Source organism: Falco naumanni, chromosome 10 (assembly GCF_017639655.2).
Source record: "Falco naumanni isolate bFalNau1 chromosome 10, bFalNau1.pat, whole genome shotgun sequence".
NCBI classification, from domain to species: Eukaryota; Metazoa; Chordata; class Aves; order Falconiformes; family Falconidae; genus Falco; species Falco naumanni.
In genome coordinates, this window is record NC_054063.1 from 12,946,730 (window position 1) to 12,971,060 (window position 24,331).

The window sequence follows — 24,331 nt, forward strand, 5'->3', positions numbered from 1 at the left end:
AGGTTGGACTCTTAATTAGTTGAGGTTTATATTGGGCTGAGATCTCTTATGAATTCCTTATGAAGGAGGGTTTTCTTAAGTTTGCCCAAATGATGACAGTGGATAATATAGGTCTTTTCTGTTTAATCTCATAAATCTCACTGGAAATAAAACAGCTCCAAAACCTGTAATAAAAAGATCCATCATTTCCCTGCAGCTATAATTGTTGGAAACGTTAGCAGTAAGCTGCTGAGTGGTGCATTGAATCCTCCTGTGGGTTTGTAAATGTAATTTATTTTTTTTCCCCACATTGCACCAAGACACAATTAATGCCATTTCTGAAATAAATATCAGACCTCTGTTTTACAGTTTCCAGAACTGTTTCTAAGGTTTTGATGGGTGACACGTGTACATGGAGGTTTCCAGAAGAGGTGTGGCTTTCTAGCTAATCTGGGATAGTCTGTTATTAGATATGTGTGCTTGTACAAATAAGATTTACCAGTGAGAGTGTCGAAAGGTATTTGCATCCCTTTCTTTTTAGTCAGAGAAGAAACCAGATGTTTTCTTGGTGTTTGACTATACTGGAGGATGGAGTCAAGTTAACAAAAGCACTAATATGTATGATTTAAACAATTAATGGCTGACAGCAGCCAAGCAAAGCAGTGCTATATTTTGACATTCATTGTGTTTATTGAGAGGAAATGAGCATTTTGCTTTGTTCATTCAGCATGTGTTGTATCACAAAATCAGCTCTATGTATGTGCACACATACGTTTTTCTGGCTGGAGATGTCTGCATGTCTATATGATATGCTGAATTTACGCTGTAAGAATTTGCAGGGTGTCTGCCTTTCATTGGAAGGGACAGCGTAATTGAATAACCTGCCTGTCCTCTTCATCAAAGGTAGTTTCCCTTTTAAAACCAGAGGATCAGTTATAAATACTAAGAAGTTAATCTATTTCTGAACGATTTCCTAAAATAGTCACTGCAGCTTCAAAAAAAAAAAAAAAATTCTAAAAGGCCTGTTTTGTTAGGAATTTTGAAATGCAAGTTACAAAGTGATAATAATTCTCGACTGACCAGAGTGGATTTTTCAGACCACAGGTCTTTCGACAGGAGCATTTGCGCAGTGGGGCTGGAGGTGTGTGGGCTGTGTGGCAGCCAGGGGCGAGAGGAGCATGCTGAGCTTTCCTCTTGCGTGCCTTAGCCCTGGTGGGGCCACCAGGCAGCTCTGGGATGCGAGGTGGGGTGGGAAGGGAGCCCCCGGCAGTGGGGCAGAGGTGCCAAGGTGGTCCTGCAGGTTGCTGACTTGGAGTCCTTTTCTTCCCTGGCACGCTGGCTGTTGCCTCCCCTCCCTGATGCTGCTGGAGCACTTGCCCTGCTGGGTCTCCTGCCCATCCCACCACCCGCTTGGCTTTTTCTCCAATTTATTTGCTCCCCTGTTGGCTGAAGAAAGCCATGGTAACCTGTGGTGTCTGGCTTTACCCATGGGTACTAGGATTTCTTAAGGAAGAAAGTCACAGTGGTTATTGCCAGCTGGGTATCCTGTTCTCCTGCACCTCCCCCCCTTCTTCCAGGCCGTACATTTCCCACCCCCCCCCCCCCACCCCCCCCTTTAATCAGTTCCTATGACTGGGTCCTCATCATGCAGAGCCTCATTTAGGATTGAGATCTGCAGCTGTGCTTGGGAAACCAGCATCTACCCTGGCAATCATGGTGAGATGACTCAAGGAGATAAAGACACCGGGGTGTGTTGGACTCAGCGGGCCCAGCCAGCTCAGGGAGCAAAGCAGGCTGGAATGGCTGCGGCGCACAGCCACGCATCTGGGGACACGGGTGGCGGTGCCTGCCGCCAAGGAGAGTCATGGCTAAAACCCCTGGGCCTGGCTAGTCCCCAAGGTCTCAGCCGCCGTCCCAACGGGCTTCTCAGCCACCGTCCCAACAGGCTTACAGCCTCTCTTACTGTAATTTGCCTTTTTCTGGATTTTTGTCATCCAAGAGTCTTGGAGCTGACCATGGGCTGTTGGCGCTGGTGTGTGCTCAGTGGCAGCCCCTTCCCTGGTGTCCCAGCGTGGTGGGCCAGGGACAGTGCCTGCTGCCCCATGCGCCGTGGCTGCTGCGGCTCCGGCTGCCAGCACCCTGCAGCTGCGGCACCGGGGAGAGCTGAAATGCTTGGGTGTTGAGGTGGGTGCTGGCAGGGTGATTGTTGTAAGCAATGTGTGCTTCAGCAGTGGAGAAAATAAAATGCCTGGGTGTTCTGAGATGTCTTACAAATTTGGGAACAGCGTCTGGAGCAGCTACGGGAGATGCAGCTGCAGAGCAGTGCAGGCACAGTCGGCTTGTTCCTTGCAGCTTTGGGAGAGAGAAGCTGCTCAAAATATGCTGAGTTAAGTTATAGTGAAGAACGGGGGCACTGTGTCTGCTCCACACTTGATGCTGGAGTTTTGGCTTTTAGTCTGAGTGTGTACAAAGTGTCCATGTTCATGTCAGCCTGATCAACTAAACTCAATGACGCTACATTTTAAGACAATGTTTTGAGCTGAAGATTTTAAATTCAGATGTTACATTCTTATTTCAAAATGTAGACACATTTACAGTTTGATTTTGATATAGACCTTCTGGTCTGTGGCATTACAAACTTACTGAAATTACAAAGTTGATCTAATAGTCCTGAGATTTTTTTTAAAAAATGAGAAAAATTTCACATCTTTTATTTTCATTCCGTTTCTTGAATGTCTGCAGGGCATACAGATGCTTTTCATGCATTTTTCTTGAACAGAGAGACTTATTGATGTATGTTGACAAAAATAATTAACCCACAGGTCTCACATGATTGCCCAATTCCAGGACTTGGGACTGGCTCTAAGAGAAATAACAACTATCACAAGACAACAAAGCCCTGAGATTTAGCTACTGTTACAAATACTTTAAGTACTGTAGCAAGTAGTTTCCACAGAAATTCCCCTTCTACTCTTCTCCTGAACTTCCCATGTCAGGGGGAGCATGTGTAGAGACAGAGCTACGAGTTCAAAGAAAGAAAAAGCTGAAGATATATTGAAAAAATATGAAACTATATTGCTTTTGTTTTCCAGTTGCAACAAAATTACCTTTTGTTGCTTTAGCTGGGGAGGGGGAACTAACAGCACTTAGAAACAAGCTTTTTTATGAGTTTTTGCAGAAAATGTTTGTATTTTAATCCTAAAATAAATATACCAAGCTAACTGGCTCTTTGAAAAGGTTTGGTTTACAAATTTTGAGAATAGGAGTAGCAGGAAGAGTATGAAGATTCTGCAAGAGGAAGCTAAACTGTGTAAATAAATAAAACAGACTATTCATAGCAAGTATGAGTAGGTGTTTTTTTAAAAGCTAGTAAAATAGATAGGGTTTTAATCTAGTAACTATTCTATATAGCATGTCTCCAAATGACTCCCAAAACAGTAGAGTAAGTGCAACAACACACGGATTTTATGTGCTACACAGACTTGAAGTCTGTGCTTAAATGGATTTATAATGAATAGTAATTTAAATGTCATAAAAAACAAACCCACAAATTCAGTCACAGATCTAACCCAATGGAGAAATTATTAAGAGATGAAAAGGCATCATATGATGTGGCACAGTCTGGGAAGGACGGGGGCCGTAGGTCATGGGACTGTTTGTGCATCTGGTGAGCCTGGGAAGGAGTAAAATCCCGTCCGTGGTGGTCTCTGCTGACTGCCGACTTGCTCACCTGTAGCAAAGCCAACAGAACCAGCTTAAAAAGTAGTGGCCTGTAAGCAGTTATAGTGCTGGTTTGAGCTGAAGGGTTTGGGGCAGGGGGAGGGATTTTTAGCATCTGTAAATGTTTTCTGCAGCCTAGGTGCCACATTAATCTGTGTGATTTATTCAATGTTAGGAACTGGAAATTCTTCCTGGCTTAATGTTTAAGATTTTTATTCCATCTTCTTGGATGAATTGGTTTCTTGGGAATTGTTCTGTAAGAGGGGATTTGGGCTCTGCATATCTCAAAGCTCAGGAGAGCGGGGAGGTTGGAAGGCTGTGGGTTCAGCTCTCTAAGCACAGGCATTCCCGAGGACCGGCTAACCCAGCCAGAGCCCTGTGTTTTCAGCATTTGAACTCAACCATGCAGAATTATCGTTTGCAATCAAAACTTTTAGCTCTTTCAGAAAAATGGTGCTTGTGTCTTTTCTGAATTTTCTTTGAAAACAGGGTCCTGGTGTAATTCTGCCTGCAGCTCTGTTTCTTAGAGGGCTGCACTGCCCTTGCTGTCTCAGAGGTGCTTTCTAATGCTGCTGATTTATAAGACATAATTGTGAGGAACTAGCATAAGCTTGGGCTGAAATACACAGCTCATGTGTCTGTTCCATAGCGTGACATCCTAAATCAAGTCCTTTGCGTCCATGCATGTGAAAGGCCCAATGTTTTCCTTCTCTGTGAATTTCTGAATTCAGCCCCCCCACCTCACTGTCAAAACCCCCCTTGATGACTTCTACATTGCTCATTGTCACTTATTTACTAAATCTCTGATATTAAAGCATAAAGCCATGATGAAATTTACTGTCCAGTAGATGAGGACAGCATGGAACTCCCAAGTCCACATGTTCCCCGGGAGCAGCACCGCTGGGATGTCAGCAGCCCGGCTGTGCACGCAGCATCCGCAAGGCAAGGAAGGGGCAGCACTGGGTTTGCTTGCTTACATGGCCCCGCTGTCTTGGAAGTGCCATGGTAACCGTGGTTTTGGAGGAAGATACCGATTAGTGATAGCTGAGCAAGCCACATTGGAGCCTGGGTTTTGTTGTCATTTGGTTCGGCTGCAGCAGCGTGTGAGGGACTGTAAATATGAGGTTTGTACCTGCGTGAGTCTTCCTCTAAATGAGAACAACCGATGGTAAGGGCAGTTTAGTAAAGCCAAGTAATTATTGGATAAACAAGGTCCTTATAGAAGTCTATGATGATTACATTATCCCCTCTGATTCCTAAACCCTTGTCATAAGTGCATTAAATGTGACAGATCTTACATTACTGTCATGAATTTAGAAAGCAGTCATTGCTCAACGGCTTTAGGGGATTACATACTGTCTTTTATAAACTTTGGGAAAAACGCCTGGTTTTCTAAGGTGTAAGATCTCTTAGGATAGATAAGTACCTATTAACAGCTGTCTGTAAAGGAAGTCAGATGCTCAACATCATTTACTAACTTACAGCAAAAAAATTTCTCATTCGTTTTGATACTTGGCTGTTTTGTTAGGTTGTTTTCCATTTCCTGATTTCTGTATTAATCCTAACGTGTGAACACTTGGCTGTTTTGTTAGGTTGTTTTCCATTTCTTGATTTCTGTATTAATCCTATCATAAGAACAGCTAAATTATTCTGGCATCTTTTTGTGACCATGCTTTCCCAAGTGCAGTGATCAAGTAATCTGTCAAGTGTTTCAGCCTGCCAGCTCAAGACTGAAAAAAATAAAGTATTGGTGGTGATGGAGACTGTCCAGGTTAGCTGGATGCACTGTTTGGAGCAAATGGTAAAGGATATGTTGAATCTCTTAGGCATGTGCTCTGATTGAGCAGAGACTGGTGGTGGCTGAAATTACTATTTTAATCTCCTGTCGAACTGCAGTGAGGGTCAGGCGCATAACTATGACAGAGCTTTCGGAAATGTTGGTTTGTAAGCTGCAGGTGTTGGGCTGTGAGGTGAGCAGACCACCAGCAGAAGGGGTGACGTTGGCAGCCCAGGTGGAAGCCTGCTAGCGAGCAGTGTGTCACCCAAAGCTGTGAAAGGGTGGTAGTGCCTGGCCTCCTGCGGCAGCTCATCTCACGGGTTCAGAGGCCAATCCTCTCATGATGTAGTAAAAAAGAAAAATCTCGCATTACTGTTTGCTGTACTGTAGCTCTGGATGAAAAGAAAACTTGAGCCTTTAGGACTGGCAATAACACCACTTTTATTAAGTTTCTATTGAAGGACTGTTTTGAGTAGGATAAATTGATGGGCTGAACACAATAACCTTCAGTATCTCACTTTCAAGTACTTAGTGGGCAAGCACTACTGAATAAGAGAAGAAATTAAGTGAAGATTTAGAAAAAAGGTTACTTGGCAACATCATAGTGTTTGTAAAGAGGAGAAAGAAGGGTCAGGAACTTAATGTATTTCGATTATAGAATTTTCTGTAAATCAGTCATGGCATGAATAGAAAAATCCTGAACCAAATTTTGGTGTTATGCTCCTATAGGGATTGCCTAAAACAAAACAGGGGTTGTCGGGAAGCTGCAGAGAATAGCAAAAGCATAACTGCTGTGTATGAACAGTATTGGACTACCAGGATGCAGGCAGTGGTGGTCCATATCTTGAGCAGAGGCCACCTGAACAAGGTATGTGGTAGTGATGGAAGTTGGTGTTGGGTTTTGTGTTGTCTGGAGCAAACGTACTTGGAAGTGTTGACATGGAGACCCCCGTGTTTACTGTGTGACATACTATTGAAGAAGTTTCTGCTTACCTTCGAGTAATTGGGAGGAAAACACCAAACACAAAAGCGGTCTATAATTACAGTTCTGCCCAGCTTGCCAGTGTGATTTCAACGGGTAAATTAATTTTCCTCTGTAATAATAACCTTCTTAATTTCTGACCCTTGCAAAGACTAAGAATCCATTGATTGTGGGAGGTCAGATTTTTGCAGTGGGTTCCTGTAGTGGTAACCAGTTGTATGGCTCAACTAATTGTACCTGGTGCTTTGGGTGGAATAGGAGACGCAATACCAAAACCAGTTATCTACCAAACTCCCTCTCCAAACCAATCCAGCCTGCAGTAAAACCTGCTTTTAAAGTAAAGGCCATATTAAAGTCCACATTTTTTAAAGCCTGAATTTCGCAAATTAATTCAGTGGACTGTGGCAGCCAGATATACCAATGTGGTATATTTATGGTAAATACAGTTGGACTGGACATGCTTAAATTATGGTACCTGGGAAAGTGCAGTCTAACAGATAGTGTCTTTCCCCCTTCCCCCATGTGAAAATTTTAGCTGTTATTAAACATAGTACCAAATACAAAAGACTTAGTAAAATCTTGTTAGTAAGTGTGTTCATGTGGACATTTTCCCATTGGAAACCAGTACGTACCCGTACAGTGTTTGATTTCTTGAACCACTGTAAACTCCCCACTGTTGGGAGCTGAATTGATCCTTGGAGGATGCTTTTGGTCTTTCTCACCTATGCAGGGAGCTACAGTTCAAGACACTTGTGGAAGTTTTTACACGTTTCAAAATATAATAAATACTAATATAGTTTACTAAAAATATTAAATACAGTCCAGTAAATAAAGGAATACTTCAAAAGTCTCCATGTTCCTAGGATTTGTGTTTTATTTTCTATTGCTAATCATACGTCGCATTACAGCTGTGGGGATTTAAGAAAAACAGATTCACAGTGATGTGTGCTAGTTATTTTTCTTTTCATTCAGGGTGGGGAGCAAAACTAATAAAACCTGTTTAATATCTCTTTTTACTGTCAGACACTGATTTTTGGATGTTGTGTCAGTTTGTCCCAATAAGTCTTAGAACAGCATTATTTTGGGTGCTTTAGAATACTCAGAGCTTGGTTTCACTACTCGCATGATTTCAGATATAAGTGAAGTATTACTCTGACATAACTCCTAAACACCTCAAAATTTCTAGCTGAAGCTAAGCTCTAACAATGATCAAAGTGGCACATCGGTGGAATGGGTTGAAGTTTTGTGGAGTTGGGATGGGGTTTAGTCTGTATGCTGTGCTATTCAAATCTTGAGTTAAATCGAGCAAATCAAATTATGGTAACTCTCTGCAGAGAAATAATTGCTATTCCAAAATAGGCGATGGATTGCTTTTTGGAGTTTAAGTTACTCTGTTGCACATTAGAACTTCTGACCGCTAAGCATGTGTAAAGCACTTCTCTTCCCTGTTATTTTTCTCTATTCTGCTTATTTTTGTTTTTTTTTTTAAAGACACCTCAAAACCAAACTTCTGTGATGGGTTGCATATAGTTAACAAGATCACATTAACAAACGTAGGTTGCAAATAACCAACTGAACTACATTTTAAACATCATTGATAATAGAAAAAAAATGTTTTATCTATGGTTCCTTAGTGCTCTGCTGTATCAGTTCCTGACTTTATAGATTTTGGGAAGATGAGCTCAGGATGTTGTATGAGGGTAAGAAGTTGTCATTAGTCTCAGTTCTGCAATTTCCAGGCTTCATCAAAGCACTCCTGAATGTACCTGTTTGTGTGTAAACAAATATTCCTGCTGGAATCTGTAGGATTTCCTGTGCCCTCGAACAAAATCGGCTGCTGAGCTGCTCAGCTCAAGTGAGAGCCTGTTGCTGGCCCACCTGCGAGACCTGTTGTACCTGTTCATGTGTAAAGTAAAGGGTGGAAAAAATATATCTGAATTCAAAGTCTCACATGTCAGTTTTTCCCAATGTTTAAATTAACTTTAATATCAGAAACCGGCCATATCTTCTGTATTTTTTAATCTTCCCTTCTTGCCAGGTAAGTATTTAAGAAGCACTGTGATTCCTTCTGGATTTTTGGCTGTGTTGCTTTACAGAATCATTTCTTCCAGCATGGTGTGTGTAAATGGATGTGTGTGTGCATGCACGCTATGTAGAGATAGCTCTGTGTTGATATCTGAAATAATAGATGTGAGGGTTTTAACCTTGTAACTGTTACGAGATCTTTATGTGTCTGCTTTAGGGTCGACCCTATCCCATATGACACTCCAAAACCAGCGGGCCACACGCGATTTGTCTGCGTCTCAGACACACACTCCAGAACAGATGGCATCCAGATGCCTTATGGGGACATCCTTCTCCACACAGGCGATTTCACCGAACTGGGACTGCCCTCAGAGGTTAAGAAGTTTAATGACTGGTTAGGTAAGGAATTACTGCGTTTTGGTGACCCCAGTTAACCTCTCCTGTCCAAGTGTCAGTCACTGCCTCCTAATTGAATTAGAGCACTTGAAAATCCCTTCCCCCCCTCCCCCCCCCCCCCGCTTACTTCACTTGTCCTCATGTGATGTGCTGTTTCTAGCCTCAGTGTGATTCTGTTAATTAAGACAAATTTGGAGACTTTGCTGTATTTCTGCATTACCTTGGGGGAAAAAAGATTCTGTCATTCCACAGCAAGGACTGCGTAGCCTTACGTGTGTGCTGAAGGGGTGGTGGCACCTGGTAGGAATGTATGCGGTGTCCCATTAGTTGACACTGTGGGGTTTTATATCCACAGCCAAAACTATTGCTCGCTGTATTTTGGGTTTGCCATAATTTACAGCAGTGCTGAAAGCTACAACATATTTGGGAATGGTGGAAGTCCTTCTTCCCACAATACAGGATGGCAAAATCAATAATGATGTTTGGAAGGAGAGAATTTTTTGGGGGTGGTCTTCACACGATTTCCCCTTTGCGTTAGGGTACTGGCATTTTAACTTCGGACACACTCAATGCCTTTTGGGTAGAACACGTTTCACATTCTGCTGTATTTGATAGCAGTGCCTTGATAGCGTATCGCTATATTTGAAGGCAATTAAATTGCAACAGCAGAAGGCTAAAATGAAGGAGGGGGACTTAGATACAAGGAATGTATCTAAATGTGCAGGATGCTCCTGTTATAAATGCCACTGGTAGGCTGGCTGTGTACTGCCATGTCACCATGTGCACTAGAAATGCTCAGAGGTGAAGGTGACTCATGCAACTGATCTTCAAGAAACGTTACAATGAATTTACAGCATTATATGAAAACCTTTGAAAGCGTAGCTTTGTCCTCGGGCTTTACCTCCCTGAGTGTACTGTCTCTTGCCTGCCGTATGATGGCCACATCTCTACATGCCTTTAATAGCATCGTTTTATTCCATTGGAGTTCCGTGGCTGACCCTTCAAGAGATAAGTAAAGAACATTTGGATTTACAAAAGGAATTTTTAAATAGAAGAGCTTCTACGTTTTCAGTCTTTTCACCCTCCTTTGCATTTTCTCCATACTGTTCTTTTTATCTTCCTTCTGACCTCTGATTTCTACAGCCCAATTTTAAAGAACATTTTCCTCCTTTTTATTGCTGTGCACGTGGGATTGGGGCTTTCAGATACTGCCATATTACTGTAATTTAGTTTTATCATTCTTATTTCTAGAAAGCAGCACTAGATTTTATGGGCTCAAAGCTGTCCTTTTTCTCGGAATGTAATCACAGGACCGGGAAGTAAGAAGCGGTAGCAGAAGTAGGTGGGTTGGTACATAGGTTGGGGGAAGAGACATAGACAACTTCCTCAACTTTGGAGCATTCTTTGTGATAACCTGTAAATGTCAGTGTTGTGAAGGAGGAGGAACAAGCAAGGTAAGGGCAGTGGGAGGCTGTGCAGCGGTGGGCGGTGTGGTCCTCCAGTGCTGCAGTCCTTGGAGGGAAGCCTGGGCAGCACGGCTGTTCAGTGAGGTTCTGTTAGTACCGATGCCAGGCAGCTCCAGAAAAAGAATTGCCTTCTGGAGAGCACAGACCTCCAGAGTCTACCCTGAACGCGCTGCTGAGAGCAGTGCCTGGCTAGCCAAGTTCCTCTTTGGACTTTGAGTCATTTCACAAGCATTGCTTTGATACAGCCAGAGTCCATGCCCAGTGCTTGGCACTTGAAAATGCTAACTCAGTGCTGCAGAAAGCCAAAACAAGCAAGCTGCTCGTGTGTTTTCACCCTTTCATGTGGTGATCTTACAGTATTGGCAGCCACTTGGCATTCCTTGTATCTAAGAGGTGTTTCATGATGATGTTATTTTATCACATAGATCCTGGGTTTAACATTTGCAACAGAAGAATTCTAACACTTTGAAATAGGGTTTTTTCCAGCCTCAGTAATTTACCTTGGGGCTTTCTTATAGCATATATATAGTTCTTGTAGAAGTCAGTATGGTATTTATCTGAGAAAGCAGATTTTGCATTCTTTGGCAGTGTCATTGAAACTGGAAGCTTTGATTGTGTGAGGACCTACTGGCTTTGGCCTCAGGCTTTCATATTTCAGACACAGAGAAAACTTTTGTTATTTCCTTTCCCCCCCCCCCTTTTTTTTTTTGTTTTCTTTCTGTCTCTCTTTTTTTCTTTCTTTTTTTTTTTTTTTTTTACATGCACAGAGTCCACTTGCATTTTCATCTATATGACAATACCAGTTATTAGGTTTCTGGTATAAGGTGAGGCAGAAAATTGATTCCCCTGTGGAATCTGGTGGCATTGGTGTCCTCATCTGGAATTGTAATACTATGAGTCAGGCCTGCCCTTTTGCCACTTTGTTTTATGCTCCTCTCTGCAAAATGGGAGTAACTGCATTTTACTGTTGACTGTGTATATTGTGAAGATTAATACGTTCAAGATTGTGAGGTGATGACATGTAATAGTTTAAAAGATACATACCAGTGGGAGGCAGCTTCTTTCCATCATAGTTGGTAAGAACCTTATTCCAAAGCAATGGGCTGAGATCTCCCATCAAATGCAGTGTTGCTTTTATAGAAAGGGGTTTTCATATCTTTGTGTGCATCGTTTTCTCCACTGGTAGTTGTGTTGTGAAGCAGTAATGGAGACAAGGCATCTGTATCGTTTATACCATGAGGGAGAGAAGCAAGATCAAAGCTCGGCTTCATTCTACAGCTTATTTTACATACCCTGTGGTAAAAACCCCAGAGCCTTATCTCCACTAGGATTATATAATGGGATAACTAAAACACAATAACTGTCCGTAATTTTCTTGGCAGTAAAGCCAAGGGAAAAGTTCAAAGATGATCATTCTGAACGCCTGCCTGGCTGTACTGCCCTGGGTGTTACATATGCCAGTCAGACAGGACAGAGAGCACTTCTGTCAACCCTGCAATTTTTTATTTCTTGGGTCTTGCATCCCTTTGCAGCTCTTCAGGTATCTCACTTGAGCAAAATGTTCAGCGTCTTGTCCATCCATTTCATTAACACTCATCCTTCTTCCTTGTCTCGGCAGCCCAGTCGTAAAATATGCTTTCCACATGCTCCTTCCCGCTCCTCTCTCTCAGCCTTTCCTGCAACTTTTACTAGTTCTTATGCTTTTTTCCCTTTAGCTGATAAATTTTCATTATTGGTTTTGCATGAAAGTCTTCTGGTCTTATACATTGAATAACCTCTGTGGTCACTTAGTGATTACATATGCTGGCTGAGGTAATTTATTCACTTTGTTTTGGTGTGAACATGTCCCTTGGGTCTTGTAACTGCTGTAATCACTTGACCTTAGTGACTGTTAAATGCTTTAAACACAGTTATTTTAAATTTATAATTGTTTTCATTAAAAATCTCTTATAGTAACTTAACTGACCTTGCAGTAAACACAGCATTATGTGCTGAGGAAGAATTAAGATGTTATTCTATGCCTAATACATTTCTTACTGAATGTTTCAACATACTGTTATTGTCACCGTTCATATTTTTCCCATCCGTTCTCATTCAGTCATATATGTGAAATGAAATATAGGAATATCTAATTATAGCTCTGTCTTCATAGTGCAACGTTTCCATCCCTGTGTCATGGGAAGTGATTGACTAACTTGTTAGAACTGAAGAGAATGCAAAGATAAATTCAAGCAGACAAATCTTTAATGAGTGACGGTATGTTTATTGTGCTCAATTAGTATGGGCCTGATTATGCACATCCTTACTTGTGTGAATAATTTGCATCTGGTTTAGTAATTTTTCTCAAATAGCCAGTTTTGTTCATTTTTTATCCAGTGGTTATCTCTTACTTTATTCATTTTTGTTTGGGTTTTTTTTCTCCCCAGTGGAAAATTTTTAGTATAAGGCATATTGCTGGACGAGCTAGGCAAAATACTGCAGTGGTAGATACGAATAAATCCAGTAAGTGAAATTACTGCTGGTTAATGTCTGTGGAGCTGAGTGGAATTTGGCTAGGTGTTTTCTGAGTTGTTCTGGGATTTAGCAACTTGACTGTTTCATTTTTTTTTTCCCCCTCTTTCATGTCTTTTTTTTTTTAATGCATTTTTCTTAATTTCTGTGGGATAACAACTTGAGGAACTTTGTGAATGGTTTAGTGGACAAATACATATGGGTTTGTACTGAAAGAAATATTTTTTTACCTGTAATATGTGCTTGCCTTTAGTATAAACCTTGTTGATTGAGCTATAATAAAAATTCAGCTTTTTTTCTGTGGTGTAGTTCACCATGTTACTTGAAGTGAAAAGAAAGGTTTTCTTGTTACGCTCTGCATATATGGATGTGGTTGGTCCTCAGAAACATATTGTCAGCCCTTTCCAAGTTCACTTTTGTGTGAATGTCAAGTTATTGAAAATAGCATCTTCAGCTTGGAACTGCTGGCTGGTACATGGAATGGATGTCGGAATGGGAAGAGCCTTGGAATTGTGCTGTTGCTCTCAGAGATATGGACAGACAGTTGGTTCCAGCCTACACTTAGGTTTCTGCATTAGTACTGTAGAAACTTGAAATTATATTCAAAACTGTAAGCCAGACACCTGCCAAAATAGTGTTTGACCTTGAAGATAGTGTAATTTAATCTGAAAAAAAAAATGTACTGTAAAAAAATAGTTTAATAGTAAGATCAGGCTCTTATCACTGTTTAAAAATTCTGGTTCACATTCCTTGTGTATCATTTCTCAGTCTCTCTGGGCTGGCTCAGTTATTCTCTCATTTTATCTACCCTTCTTCTCTTCTCTTCTCCGGACATAATTCATTTAGGGTTTTGTATGAGTGTGCTCCTTCTGCTAACGTACACTGAAAACTCTTTCATTGTGGTGAAGAATTCTTTTGGGGAACTTCTGCTCTGTAAAAGTGTATTTCTGATATGAATCATTTTAGCATCTGACAGGATGCTTTTTTATAAAAACAAAGCAGTAAGCTCTAAATTTCTCCAAATTCAGAGAGCTCAGAGTACTCTGAACTAATTTAGAACCAGAAGGAAGCTTATGAATATTTTAAAGTAAAATTATGGCAATAAAAACAAATCTCTTCCTATTTTTATAAATTGATTTATTTCTGATTTGTGTTTTTACCATCTGGAGCATATTTTGAACCCTATATTGCTCTACTTGTTATAGCTAGAATGAATAATTGACTAAACATGAAATACCATTTTGATGAACAAAACTCTTAGCACTTGAGAAAAAATTGCATTCATTGTGAGCGCAGGAAAATGCTGAGGTAGCTTTAATCCTGTAAGTGTGTATGGGTTTTGCACAGCTGTTCTGGGAGAGAGGGAAGCAACTCCCAGGAAAATCTATTAGTCTAATTTTGAAAACAGCTATGTCTTCTGTGGGTGGCTCTGGTGAGATGCTTCTTCAGGTTTCAGACACTGGAATGAGATACACGTACTTCAGTAAGAGGTTGAGCTGGCTGCTGAACGCCCCCCCCCCCCCCCCCAAGACTTATGAGATGAAATCTAGAGTCTTCAAATTTTCTTGGTTTGGTGCTTTTTTTTATATGTTTAGTTATCTGGGTTATGTATCTCACTCTGTCTTTATTGAAAAGTTTAAAAAAGTTTCTACCAAGTTACGTTTAATTGCAGTATCACTACTTAAGAATAGTTCCTTTTGCTTTTGTTCTAAGTAGAGCTGTGTTTAATGTCACAGTTAACTTCTCATTTGTACTTGGTTTTAAATTCCTGTATGGCTTGACTAAATTAATCATCAGTGTTCAGCTTTTGTTTGTATACAGCTTTTTTAGATACATTAAAACTAATTTTAGGGTTGTTTTTTTTTCCTCAGAGGAATAGAAAAATAGTTTGAATGTTACATTTTTATTGTATTTATAAAATAGTGGGAAAATACAGCCATGTGGATTTTTGTAATAAGCTGAACAGTGTTTTCTTGATGTAGCAATCTACAGTGAAATGTGAAAACAAAAGTGAAAAAAAAAATGCAAAATGCTACTTTTGATCTATCGTTGTAAGAGCTGCTGCTTCATACTTATCGCCTGCTCTGGGTCAGATACTAGATGCTTTGTAGAAAACAGAACCCTAGAAGTAGAATTTGAAAGGTAAACCAGCAGAAATTGTATGGAAATGAGTGTCAAGATAGTAGAATTTCCATGGACTAAAGTGAAATATGTGCATGAGGAGCAGTATAAGTTTATTCATATCTGATCAGCTGTTTCTTGTTTTGCTCTTGTTATTCCTGGCAACTTTTCATAAAGAAATTTCACAAGGAACTGTTTTTACTATCTGTTAATGGCGTACAGATAAACTTTGAATTGTTTGGTTGTTTTTTTAAACTGTAATCACTAACTTTTAACTAGAGATGCAGTGTAAAATCCATTATGCAAGTTGTATACTACCTGCCATGGTCAGTCAGACCAAACATTAAGGTGTGATTTGACAGCCGTTAAAAAACTTGGCTCAGGTGAAATGTGCTTTCAAAGAGAATAATGTTCTGGATTGAGTGTCTCTTTATAACATACTCATTTAGTAATTTTCAGTGAAAGAAAGGAGCTTGTGAGCATGGAAAGTATTGCACAATTACTGGATGGGACTTTGAATCACAAGAATTGCTCAGTCATTTCTTGGATCTGCTTCCCTGGACCGCTGTTGTCTTAAAAGAGGAAGATGATCAGGTTTCAAATAATAAACCATAACCAATACAAATTTATAAAATAACCAAAATGATTCTTCCTTTCAATTCCCCCTTTCCTGCAAATACACTTTAAAACAGAACAGAGATTTACGGTTGCTGTATTGACCAGTCATGAAATAAGTAATGCCACCCAAATAGAAAGTTTTATAGACATTGTCATCAGATTCTTCCTCCAGCATCACTGCTGTAGCCATGTGTCATAATACGAGAATGATTTCAATGGAAAGCAGTCAAAGTATGTGTTCTTTGTACACCATTGATTTATTTTGCCACATACAAATTCAATGTTGCATCAAAACTACAAAGTGCAAAAATCTCTTTACTAAATTTTCACAACACGCACTCCATATTAGCAATATCTAATTAAAATAAGAAGTCTTTCTGTTAGTAGAGCATCACATTCCTGCTTAGAAAGAACAATGGTTTCGGGGTAGAGGAGTCGCTTTGAGCAGAGAGGTTGGGGCTGGGGGAAGAAAGCACTGCAGATTTTAGTATAATGTGTAGTGTTCAAAGAAATTTTATTTCATCATAAAGATTAGCAGGCTGTGTAATTCAATTTAAAGCTGGTTGGCAGTGTCCTGTCTATTACAAAGCCTTTTTTTTTTTAATCAGTGCTGGGGTTTTTTTGTGTTGTATGTGACTACAGAACCTTGCGGAGAGCAGGAATGATCTTTGAGTTTTGTGCTTCCTACCCCCCTTCCTCTTTTCAGTTCTGCATGTTCAGAAATGTGTGAGATTACCTTGAACCGAGCTACAAAACAGTATCTGTGTGAAATGCCATCCTGCATTCTTTTGGCTTGTGTAAAATGGTAATTTTTTTGTGGCCAAACAGCCACTGAGAGTGAAAATCTGCTAAAACTCTGAGATTGGGGGGGTTGAATCAAGCTCAAAACTCAAATGTTAGCATTTATTCACACTGTTGTGGACATTACTATGCTGTAGAATAGCAACATGCAGCAATTTATGTTAATGCAAGACTGGCAGACCTTTATCTTACAGTAATTGCCTGCACTAGGGGGTTAATAAATGTTCCAAGAATTACTGACTTTTTTGTTAAAAAAAAAAAAAAAAAAAAAGATTGTTGCTTCTTGCTGGCTATAAGCAGCTTGCGTAGCTTAATTAACCCTGTTGTTGCAGTGAGCTGAAGCCAAGTACTTGAGCTCGGGCAAATTCTGCATACATTTTATGTATTGGGACACAATGTCTTGGCACAAAAGGGCTGTGAAAGAAAGACCCTGTGTAACTCCACCTCTCACATCCACCCCCGTCATGCCTGTTAGAAGAGCTTGAAATCTTCATTGACTATCTTTAGGGAGTATATTGATTTCAGAGAACGGGTGTTACATTTGTAGGCACTTTGGTACCACTGGTGAGGAGGAAAAGAAGAGAAACCTCTTCTCCCAGAGCTAAAGGAGTCTGTGTTTTTCTTTGTCCTGCTTTGTCACCCTGCGCAGGACAGTGTGAATAACGGTGCTTGCTCCGTCAAGTGGGTTACCAGATCCACGGGCAGCAGCACCTCTGGGTAAAGCCCAGCACAGGGCTGGAGGACCCACTGCGCTGCCACGTCCCATGGCACTGGGCTGGTCTCAGCACTGGGTGCTGGCACATGGTGGCCCTTCCCGGCTTTGGGAGCGGCGTTCCTCATTACTTGCGATGGCTGCGAGGTTCAGGTCACTGCAGCACCGCACCTCACTGAGCTGGGCTGCTCTCCTCTCATCCCGCACACCAGCTGTGAGGGGACGGCTACCAAACCCGTGCTTGCTATTGATGGTACATTTAGCAGAGGAGGAACAAAGCGGCACAACAGGGGATAGCAATGTAGGGAGGAAAGCATGAAGATGCAAAGCCAACACAGAAGAGAGCAAAATAACATCAAACTGGGGGAGGGACGGAGGCTACAAAGAAGAGGGAGACAAATGAGAGCGCAGGGACATAAAATAGTGGAGGTTCACCTGCTTTTCCCAGAGCTTCATTCCTTCCCAAGGTAATAAAATTAAGAAATGAGAGCTCGGGAACACTCTGCGCTTTGAATTTCCTGTAACTGTTGATAAGTGAACCTTAAAGACCTCAGAATTATGTACATCTTTTCTAATGAACCAGAAGCTTTAGTATTACAGGCCAGGCTGGGTATGGGAGTGCAATTGCTCCTTTTCCCCTGAATGTTGCCATTAAATTTTTTAGTGTAATCAGCTGACATGGAGGGTTTTAGTTTAAAACAGAGCTGCAAATGATAAAAAATGAGCTGTACTTCTTTAGTTTTACCTGAGCTGCCCTCCCCCGGGCCTTACTCTCTAGCCCCCCGCTCCCTGAGCAGCATTTGGCATTTGCCTTCGCTGCTGAGGGGTGAGCAGGGAAGCTGCAAGGCAACCATGAAATTTCCCACTTTTTTTTATGCAGGAGATGTCTCCTGAGTGTTGTGAGGAAGTAGTTTGTTGCTTCTGCTGTCCTCTGTCCCTGCTTCAAGCTTCAGTGCTTGCTGGGAATAAAACAAAGTAGCTGTAGCCATACTTCTGGTGCTGAGGGTAAAGGCCCTGGAGTAACGTCCCCTCATAAAACCCCAGGCGAGGCAATTCCCAGAGTAGTTCTGGAGCGAAAGCCATTCGCCATTTGCACTCTCCTGGTTGTAAATTCTCGATTTGCACTCTCCTGGTTGTAAATTCTCGTTGTGTGCCATTAGCTGGCGTGTGGCAGGCAGGGAGGGAATTGTGGAGCCAGGATGGCCGGGGGGCTGCCCTGTCGTGGCACTGCCCCTGGGGACAGGGAAGGAAGAGCCATGGATCTGGTGACCTGGTGACCGACAGCTCTGGCTAGCTGTGTTAAAGTGCGTCCTGGCGTTTGGGTGAGTTACTAGAGAGTGTACAGTTATAGTGGAAGCAATATAGCCGTTCATAAACAAATGCTTCCATGAAGCCAGCTGTAAAAACAATGATGCTTGCCTCTGAGGTGAAATGGCAAAACCTTAGCAGAAAGGAGGATAAATAAGAAATAAATTGTTACCTTGGTGTAAGTGACTGAAATAACTGTTCTCTTAGTGCTTGGTCTTAATGACCAGCTCTGATTAACTAGAGTTGTTGCTTTATTCAGCAAAACTCGAGGCCTGCATATCATGCCCTTATACAGCAGTTTTTTTCATTCCTTTTTTTTTTTTTTTTAAAGTCTAAAAATGATGGCTAAAATGGGTATGTCAAGAGAGACCCTACTCTGCAGAAAGCACACTAGGTAAAAAAATAGGGAATGCTGCATGCCCTAACACTTGATGATAATGTCTCACATTACAGAGAAATACTTATTTATGTACCAAAATCCTTGGTGTAGTTCTGTATGCAAAAAAAGTACAGACTCTGCATCGTACAGATTTTGCAGCACCTTGTGAAAACGCTACTGTAAATTCAGGTGCATAGATACAAGTGCCATAAATCTTTCATATCCATTTAACTTGATTCAAAAACATTTCACTACCTTAGTACATTACGTGCTTACTATTATCCTTATTAAGAAGCAGAGACAGCTGCAGCAGAGGGCCAATGTAGTTGTAACAGGGATAGGAAAGGTAAGAGTTTCACCTGAATTCCATCACAAATAAAGCACGCAAACTCTATATTGCAGAACGGAGTCTACCTTACACACGGTATTTTTCATTGATCTGTTCTTTGGAAGGACAATTAGGAGGCATTTCAGCACATAGGTTTGTCCACTGGAATCCAAAGAGCGGTGCCTTGGGTTTTTAAAGAAACTTCAGTCTGAACTGTCTGTTGTGAGGTCCCGATGCTGTAACATAATTTGGCAATTGAAATTCTGCAAAGCCAGGAGAAGAGGGGAGGTGGCAACAAATAGTAGCAGGAGTGAGATTTGGAACTCAGAAATCGCTGGCACCACTTTCCATCATTATCCTTCTAGACCTTTATCAGGCTGAAAGTTTCCTTCTGCTGGTTTTTTTTTTAGCGGTTGGGGTTGCTATATGTGCTTAAATTTATAAGGAAGGTATTTGAGGCTATGTGTCATTCTGCTCAGGCAGTTCTAAATGGCTAGGAAAAAAAAAACACCAACGCTGCATAAGAGGAATTCAGTTCCTTGTAATAACATGATACAGCTGGGGCGATTTGGTTGTCTCCTTTAGTAGCTAAGAAACCTCTGTGGGCTGGGTTATTAAAAGGAATTTCCTTACAGGGCTCAGGAGATTCCTGGTATCCAAGTTCATCTTGAAAGACTATAATGGAATGTTTAGGTTTATTTAGAATAATAAATTCAAATATGGCATTAGAAAAATAATACTGGAGGTTCATAAAAGCCTGCCTGAATATTTTTAGTTCACTGTAATTTCTGTTTGCATTCTCTGTGTACTTTATTTTTTTATTCTCTGTAAAAATTTCATGCAAAGACTGTGGGGGTAGCTCTGAGATAGAGTACACAGTGCTTTCAGATGTATGTTGGGCTGCTTCTAGAAGGGGAGTTTAGTTCAGGTTTTGGATTTCTCCTCTTCCAGCTTGGAAAAGGAAGAAGCAATTCCCAAGAAACACCAGCATCGCCATCCAAAGATATGTTTAAAACCACCTTTGAACATCAGACTTGCCTCTCATACTTAAATGTTTACAAGTAGCACCAAACATGATCACAGGGTGAAATTTCAAGAGCAGCTAATTACTTTAGCACATTGGAGAATGTTACATTCTCAGAGTTATTAAAAAGCTGTTGTCCTGCTTTTAGGCAGCAGTACATGGTTTTAAAACCTTTGGGATACTATAAAAATATTTTATCTGACTTCTTCATTTTCCTTTCAGTTTATTTTCCTTGCAATTGTTCTTGCTGCCCCTGCTTATTATTTTTTCCCTTACTGTTATGGGATTTTATCCATGTTACATTAGTATTGGTAGTCAGGTAAGTCTGAGCCCCAGTATGTTTAGTGATTTACCAGCAGTGTGCTCAAAAATCGTAGTTTTGAAAGGAAGGATTTCATCTCCATGCATAAAAATTGAGAAGTTACGTAAAATCTACTGTATTATAGAAAGAAAATTAAAATAGTTACCAGCAGTTTCTTGGTTTATGTATTTGAGACTTTTTGGTCTCATAAGATGCTCTGACCACCTTCCTAGGATGCAGAAAAAAAGGATGCATTTGGAGGGGTTTTTTTTTTAGAAATACTCACTAGGCTTTACCAGGCTGTGAGGCAGAGGGAGGTATGTGCCTGCTGCTGTGTGCATTTGTAAGTCTCAAAGACTTTCATTTAAAAATCAGAAAACATATTATGGGGACAAGTTCAAAGTAGGATGGATTCAGGATGTTTCTGGTGATTATATGTGTTTCCCTTGATTTTTTAATATTAAAATTGGTAGTAGATGTTGGAAGTGTCCTGATAGGGGTGTGCATTTCAACCCTGTGCACAGAAAAGGAGGTTCAACTGCATACATAAAGGTGGTCCCTGTCAATAAGGCAGAAAAATGTGGGGCAGTATCTAAATCTGGGTCCTGCATTCATAATTCTTATTTCCTTCCTTAAGTTTTCTTTCAGTAAGTAGTGAGAAATTTATATCCAGACTTGTTTCTCTTTTAAATAAATATTTTACTTTGTCTGGAAGATCTTGTCCTTAGCGTTCCCTGGTCTTTTGCAATGTGAAAATATACATGTACGTGAAAATACCAAGACATTGTCTGTGATAATTATGATTAGCTTAATTACTTTCTGTATAATTGTTTCTCAAGATGACCTCCTTTTTGATGGCTTTTAATCATTTATTTTAGGAAAAAAAGACTCAATTGGAAATGTAAATTACAGAGACAAAGGGTATGTTATGGGAAGTAGGTCCAGATCTGTTTGTGTCAGGCAGTGACTGTTGGGTTTTATATTCTTAAGATTCATGGAGAAAAATCATTTAAATTGATACAATATGTGCGTGCACAAGGTAATATCAACAACCAATATATTATTTCAAAATCTGGTGAGTTTCTTTATAGAGGATTAGGTTATATAGTGTGGGGGGACTCCGAAAAGAAAATAGAATTGTGTATTGATGCCTTTAGAAATATTATTTGAGGGCAATAAAATGTTCCCTGAAATTCCCTCCTGAGTGGAGAAAATGGAGTTTGTTTGCAGTAATTGCATTTTCTAGCATTTGCTTTTGCACTTTCCAATATGAGTTAAGCCAATTGGAACCTGTGATCTCGTTTTGCTTATTGGCAAAAGTACCATGTAAATTGATCTGTGATGCATTTATAGAGAAAGCTTTGAAAATTTTGAAATAGAGATGGCTTGTTCTTATTAGATTTGGATAGTATTAGGGTTCATTTCTGTATTTTAGCCTAATGTAATAGTAACCAAAACTGTTCCTTTTCAATTTAGTCTTAATCAAGTTCAAGGAGAACATTTTTGCTTAGCCCCACTGGCACTGTGAAGGCAGAGTTTTATGTACCTGTTCTCAGCCTTGATATTCAGAGTTCAAGATCTGAGCCATTCAAAACCACACAGAGCTGAAACTGGTTTAAAACTTGTCAGCCCTGCTACATTAAGATCTTGATTGCAAGAGAAAATGTAAAATCCTGTTGGACAAGGTATAACGTATTTCTCCAGGGGAGTATACGTGCACTATAGTCCTTAAACTACAGGGGGTTAGGTGCAAATCTCATTATAAGTGTAAACATGGGGTAATTCTGCTTAGGGGAACACCCTTCATTCAGCTCTGCCAGGCAAAAGATGTTCTTGCCTGAAAACCTTGCAGATTTGCCCAGGTGAGTGCCGTTTCACTTACAGGATCTCTTTGGATGTGCGCCCATAGCACCAGTGCAGCCGTGGTAGTGCTTTATGTATTGCTTTGCTGTGGGAAAGCAAGGAGTAGCAGGAACTACCATTTGTGCAAGAAGCATTTTTAAAAGTGAAAGGGAAGAGGAAGGCTATTGCCATTTCCAGGGAGGGTGTTGTTTTCAGAATTTGCTAAATTTAAAGGGAAACTTCATAGTGGTCAGCTTTTTTGATGTTAGGTTAGGTGGGGGTTTTTTTCTTTTTTTTTTTCCTCTTGAAAGCTCCATTTTTTAGGTTACATAATTACAAGCCTGCTTTTCCAGGAACTAGGAAGCAATCTGTGCTGCTTCTGTGTCAGATTTCATAATTTTAAAGTCAATTTGGGGGACTTTTTACACCTCACTTTGGCAAGTGCTGTGAGCGGCAAAATGTGGAGGATTTTTGTTTTTGAGGTTAGGCTAAACAAAAACTTCAGATTCGGTCTGTTTCAAAACAAATGCCATGTATTGATTGATAAAACTTTCCATGTTTCAAAGAATGTTTTAATAACAGTAGCCCAGTGAAATTCAAAACAACTCTTGAGATCAAAACCCAACACAAGTTATGTCAGGGTAACACTAAGGAAGGTGTGGAACACTGAAGTGAAACAAAAGATTGTTGTTGTACCACGTTTTTCCTTCTAACAGAGAGGAGAAGGATATTAATCACAAACAGTTACATTAGAATAATGTTACGGTTGAGACATAAATACATAAAAGCAAGGAATTGTTACAGATGTCAGAGCATCACGCGATCAGACCCCTCGCTGACGCGGTCCTGCAGTGCGGGGTTCCTGCTGCTCTTGGTGATGTTGTGCAAAATTCGCTATGTTTACCTATGGGAGAGAGAAGGAGTGGAAGCGCTTGGTATTAGGTACCACTGACTCCGCAGCGTCAGACTTCTCCTGAATGCCCGTACAGGTCCCGTGGCACCGTATCTGCGGTCACTGGGACTGTGTTTGCTGCAGTACCTTGGTGCTGCATTGCTGAGTTATAGGTGCTGAGGCAAGAGTCACTCGGTACTTCCTTGCTTTCATGGGTTTATGGCTCGACCTTGGCATTATTGTAACGTAGTTTTTTGTGTTTAATGTTTCTTAGACTTGGTTTTCCATTGCCAGCATGGAAGAAATCGTAATGCATGAGTTTCAGAGGAGAAGGTAGCAGTCTGAACCTGCTGTGTGGCTCGATCCTCAAGTGTGAGTATTAACGCTAGAGCTGTCAGGCCTTGTGAAAATTAATGAAGCCTGACGGTTACAGAGTGAAAGGTCAGAGGCAGAGCTTGCACTTACCTAACATTTCTGTTTTGTTGTGTCTAACAGCGTTTTCAACAAAGGGGAGCTTTAATGTACAAGCATTAGATTTATCACAGGAATTCAAGGATCTCAGCCTTTGCTTCTCCCTGTGCTGTGGTCTGATGTTTTCTTTGCATAAAGGCAAAACAGTTAAACTTCCATTCATCTGCTCGTCTTGCTGTTGCCCATGTGTGTTTTGCCTTTATTTTTTCCTTTCCAAAATCTTCTTTATTCTTTTTTTTTTTTTTTTTTTTTTGGGGGGGGGGGGGGGGGAAGGCATCTGAACTGATGATAGTTTAAAAAGCTGGTTGTGTAGTTTTCATCAAGAAGATTTTGAGAAATCTTGTATTTCAGTTCTTTGTACTTCTTGAGAAGCATGTTTTGGTTTTGTGCATGTTCTGTCTTTTATTTGCCTGCTTTTTTGTTTTTGATTATTTCATTCTGTAGATTTCTACAGATGCAGAGGGGTAAAATACATAGAAATTAATGAGTCACATTTTCAGCCAGTGTGTTGGTTGACATCAGTTTCAGCTATTCGGTTGGGCACTTCTTGTAAAGGCTGTTTGTTTAAAACAGTAGGAATATTTTCACAGTCAGTTGGTCAGTCTCATTCTAGAAAACTGTTTTTCCTACCCAATTTTGAATCTTGGTGCCTGAAGTTGATTGTTGGTGAGAGAAGTC

General features: G+C 40.6%; 1 protein-coding gene across 2 annotated transcripts in view; it reads left to right on the forward strand.

Moving 5' to 3' along the window:
- Positions 1-24,331, forward strand: part of MPPED2 (metallophosphoesterase domain containing 2) — a 109,256-nt gene that overhangs the window by 30,258 nt on the left and 54,667 nt on the right. For both annotated transcript variants that reach the window (XM_040609513.1, XM_040609514.1), the window contains exon 3: positions 8,701-8,882. In XM_040609513.1, the coding sequence (XP_040465447.1) occupies positions 8,701-8,882 (182 nt within the window). The remainder of the gene's footprint in view (positions 1-8,700; positions 8,883-24,331) is intronic.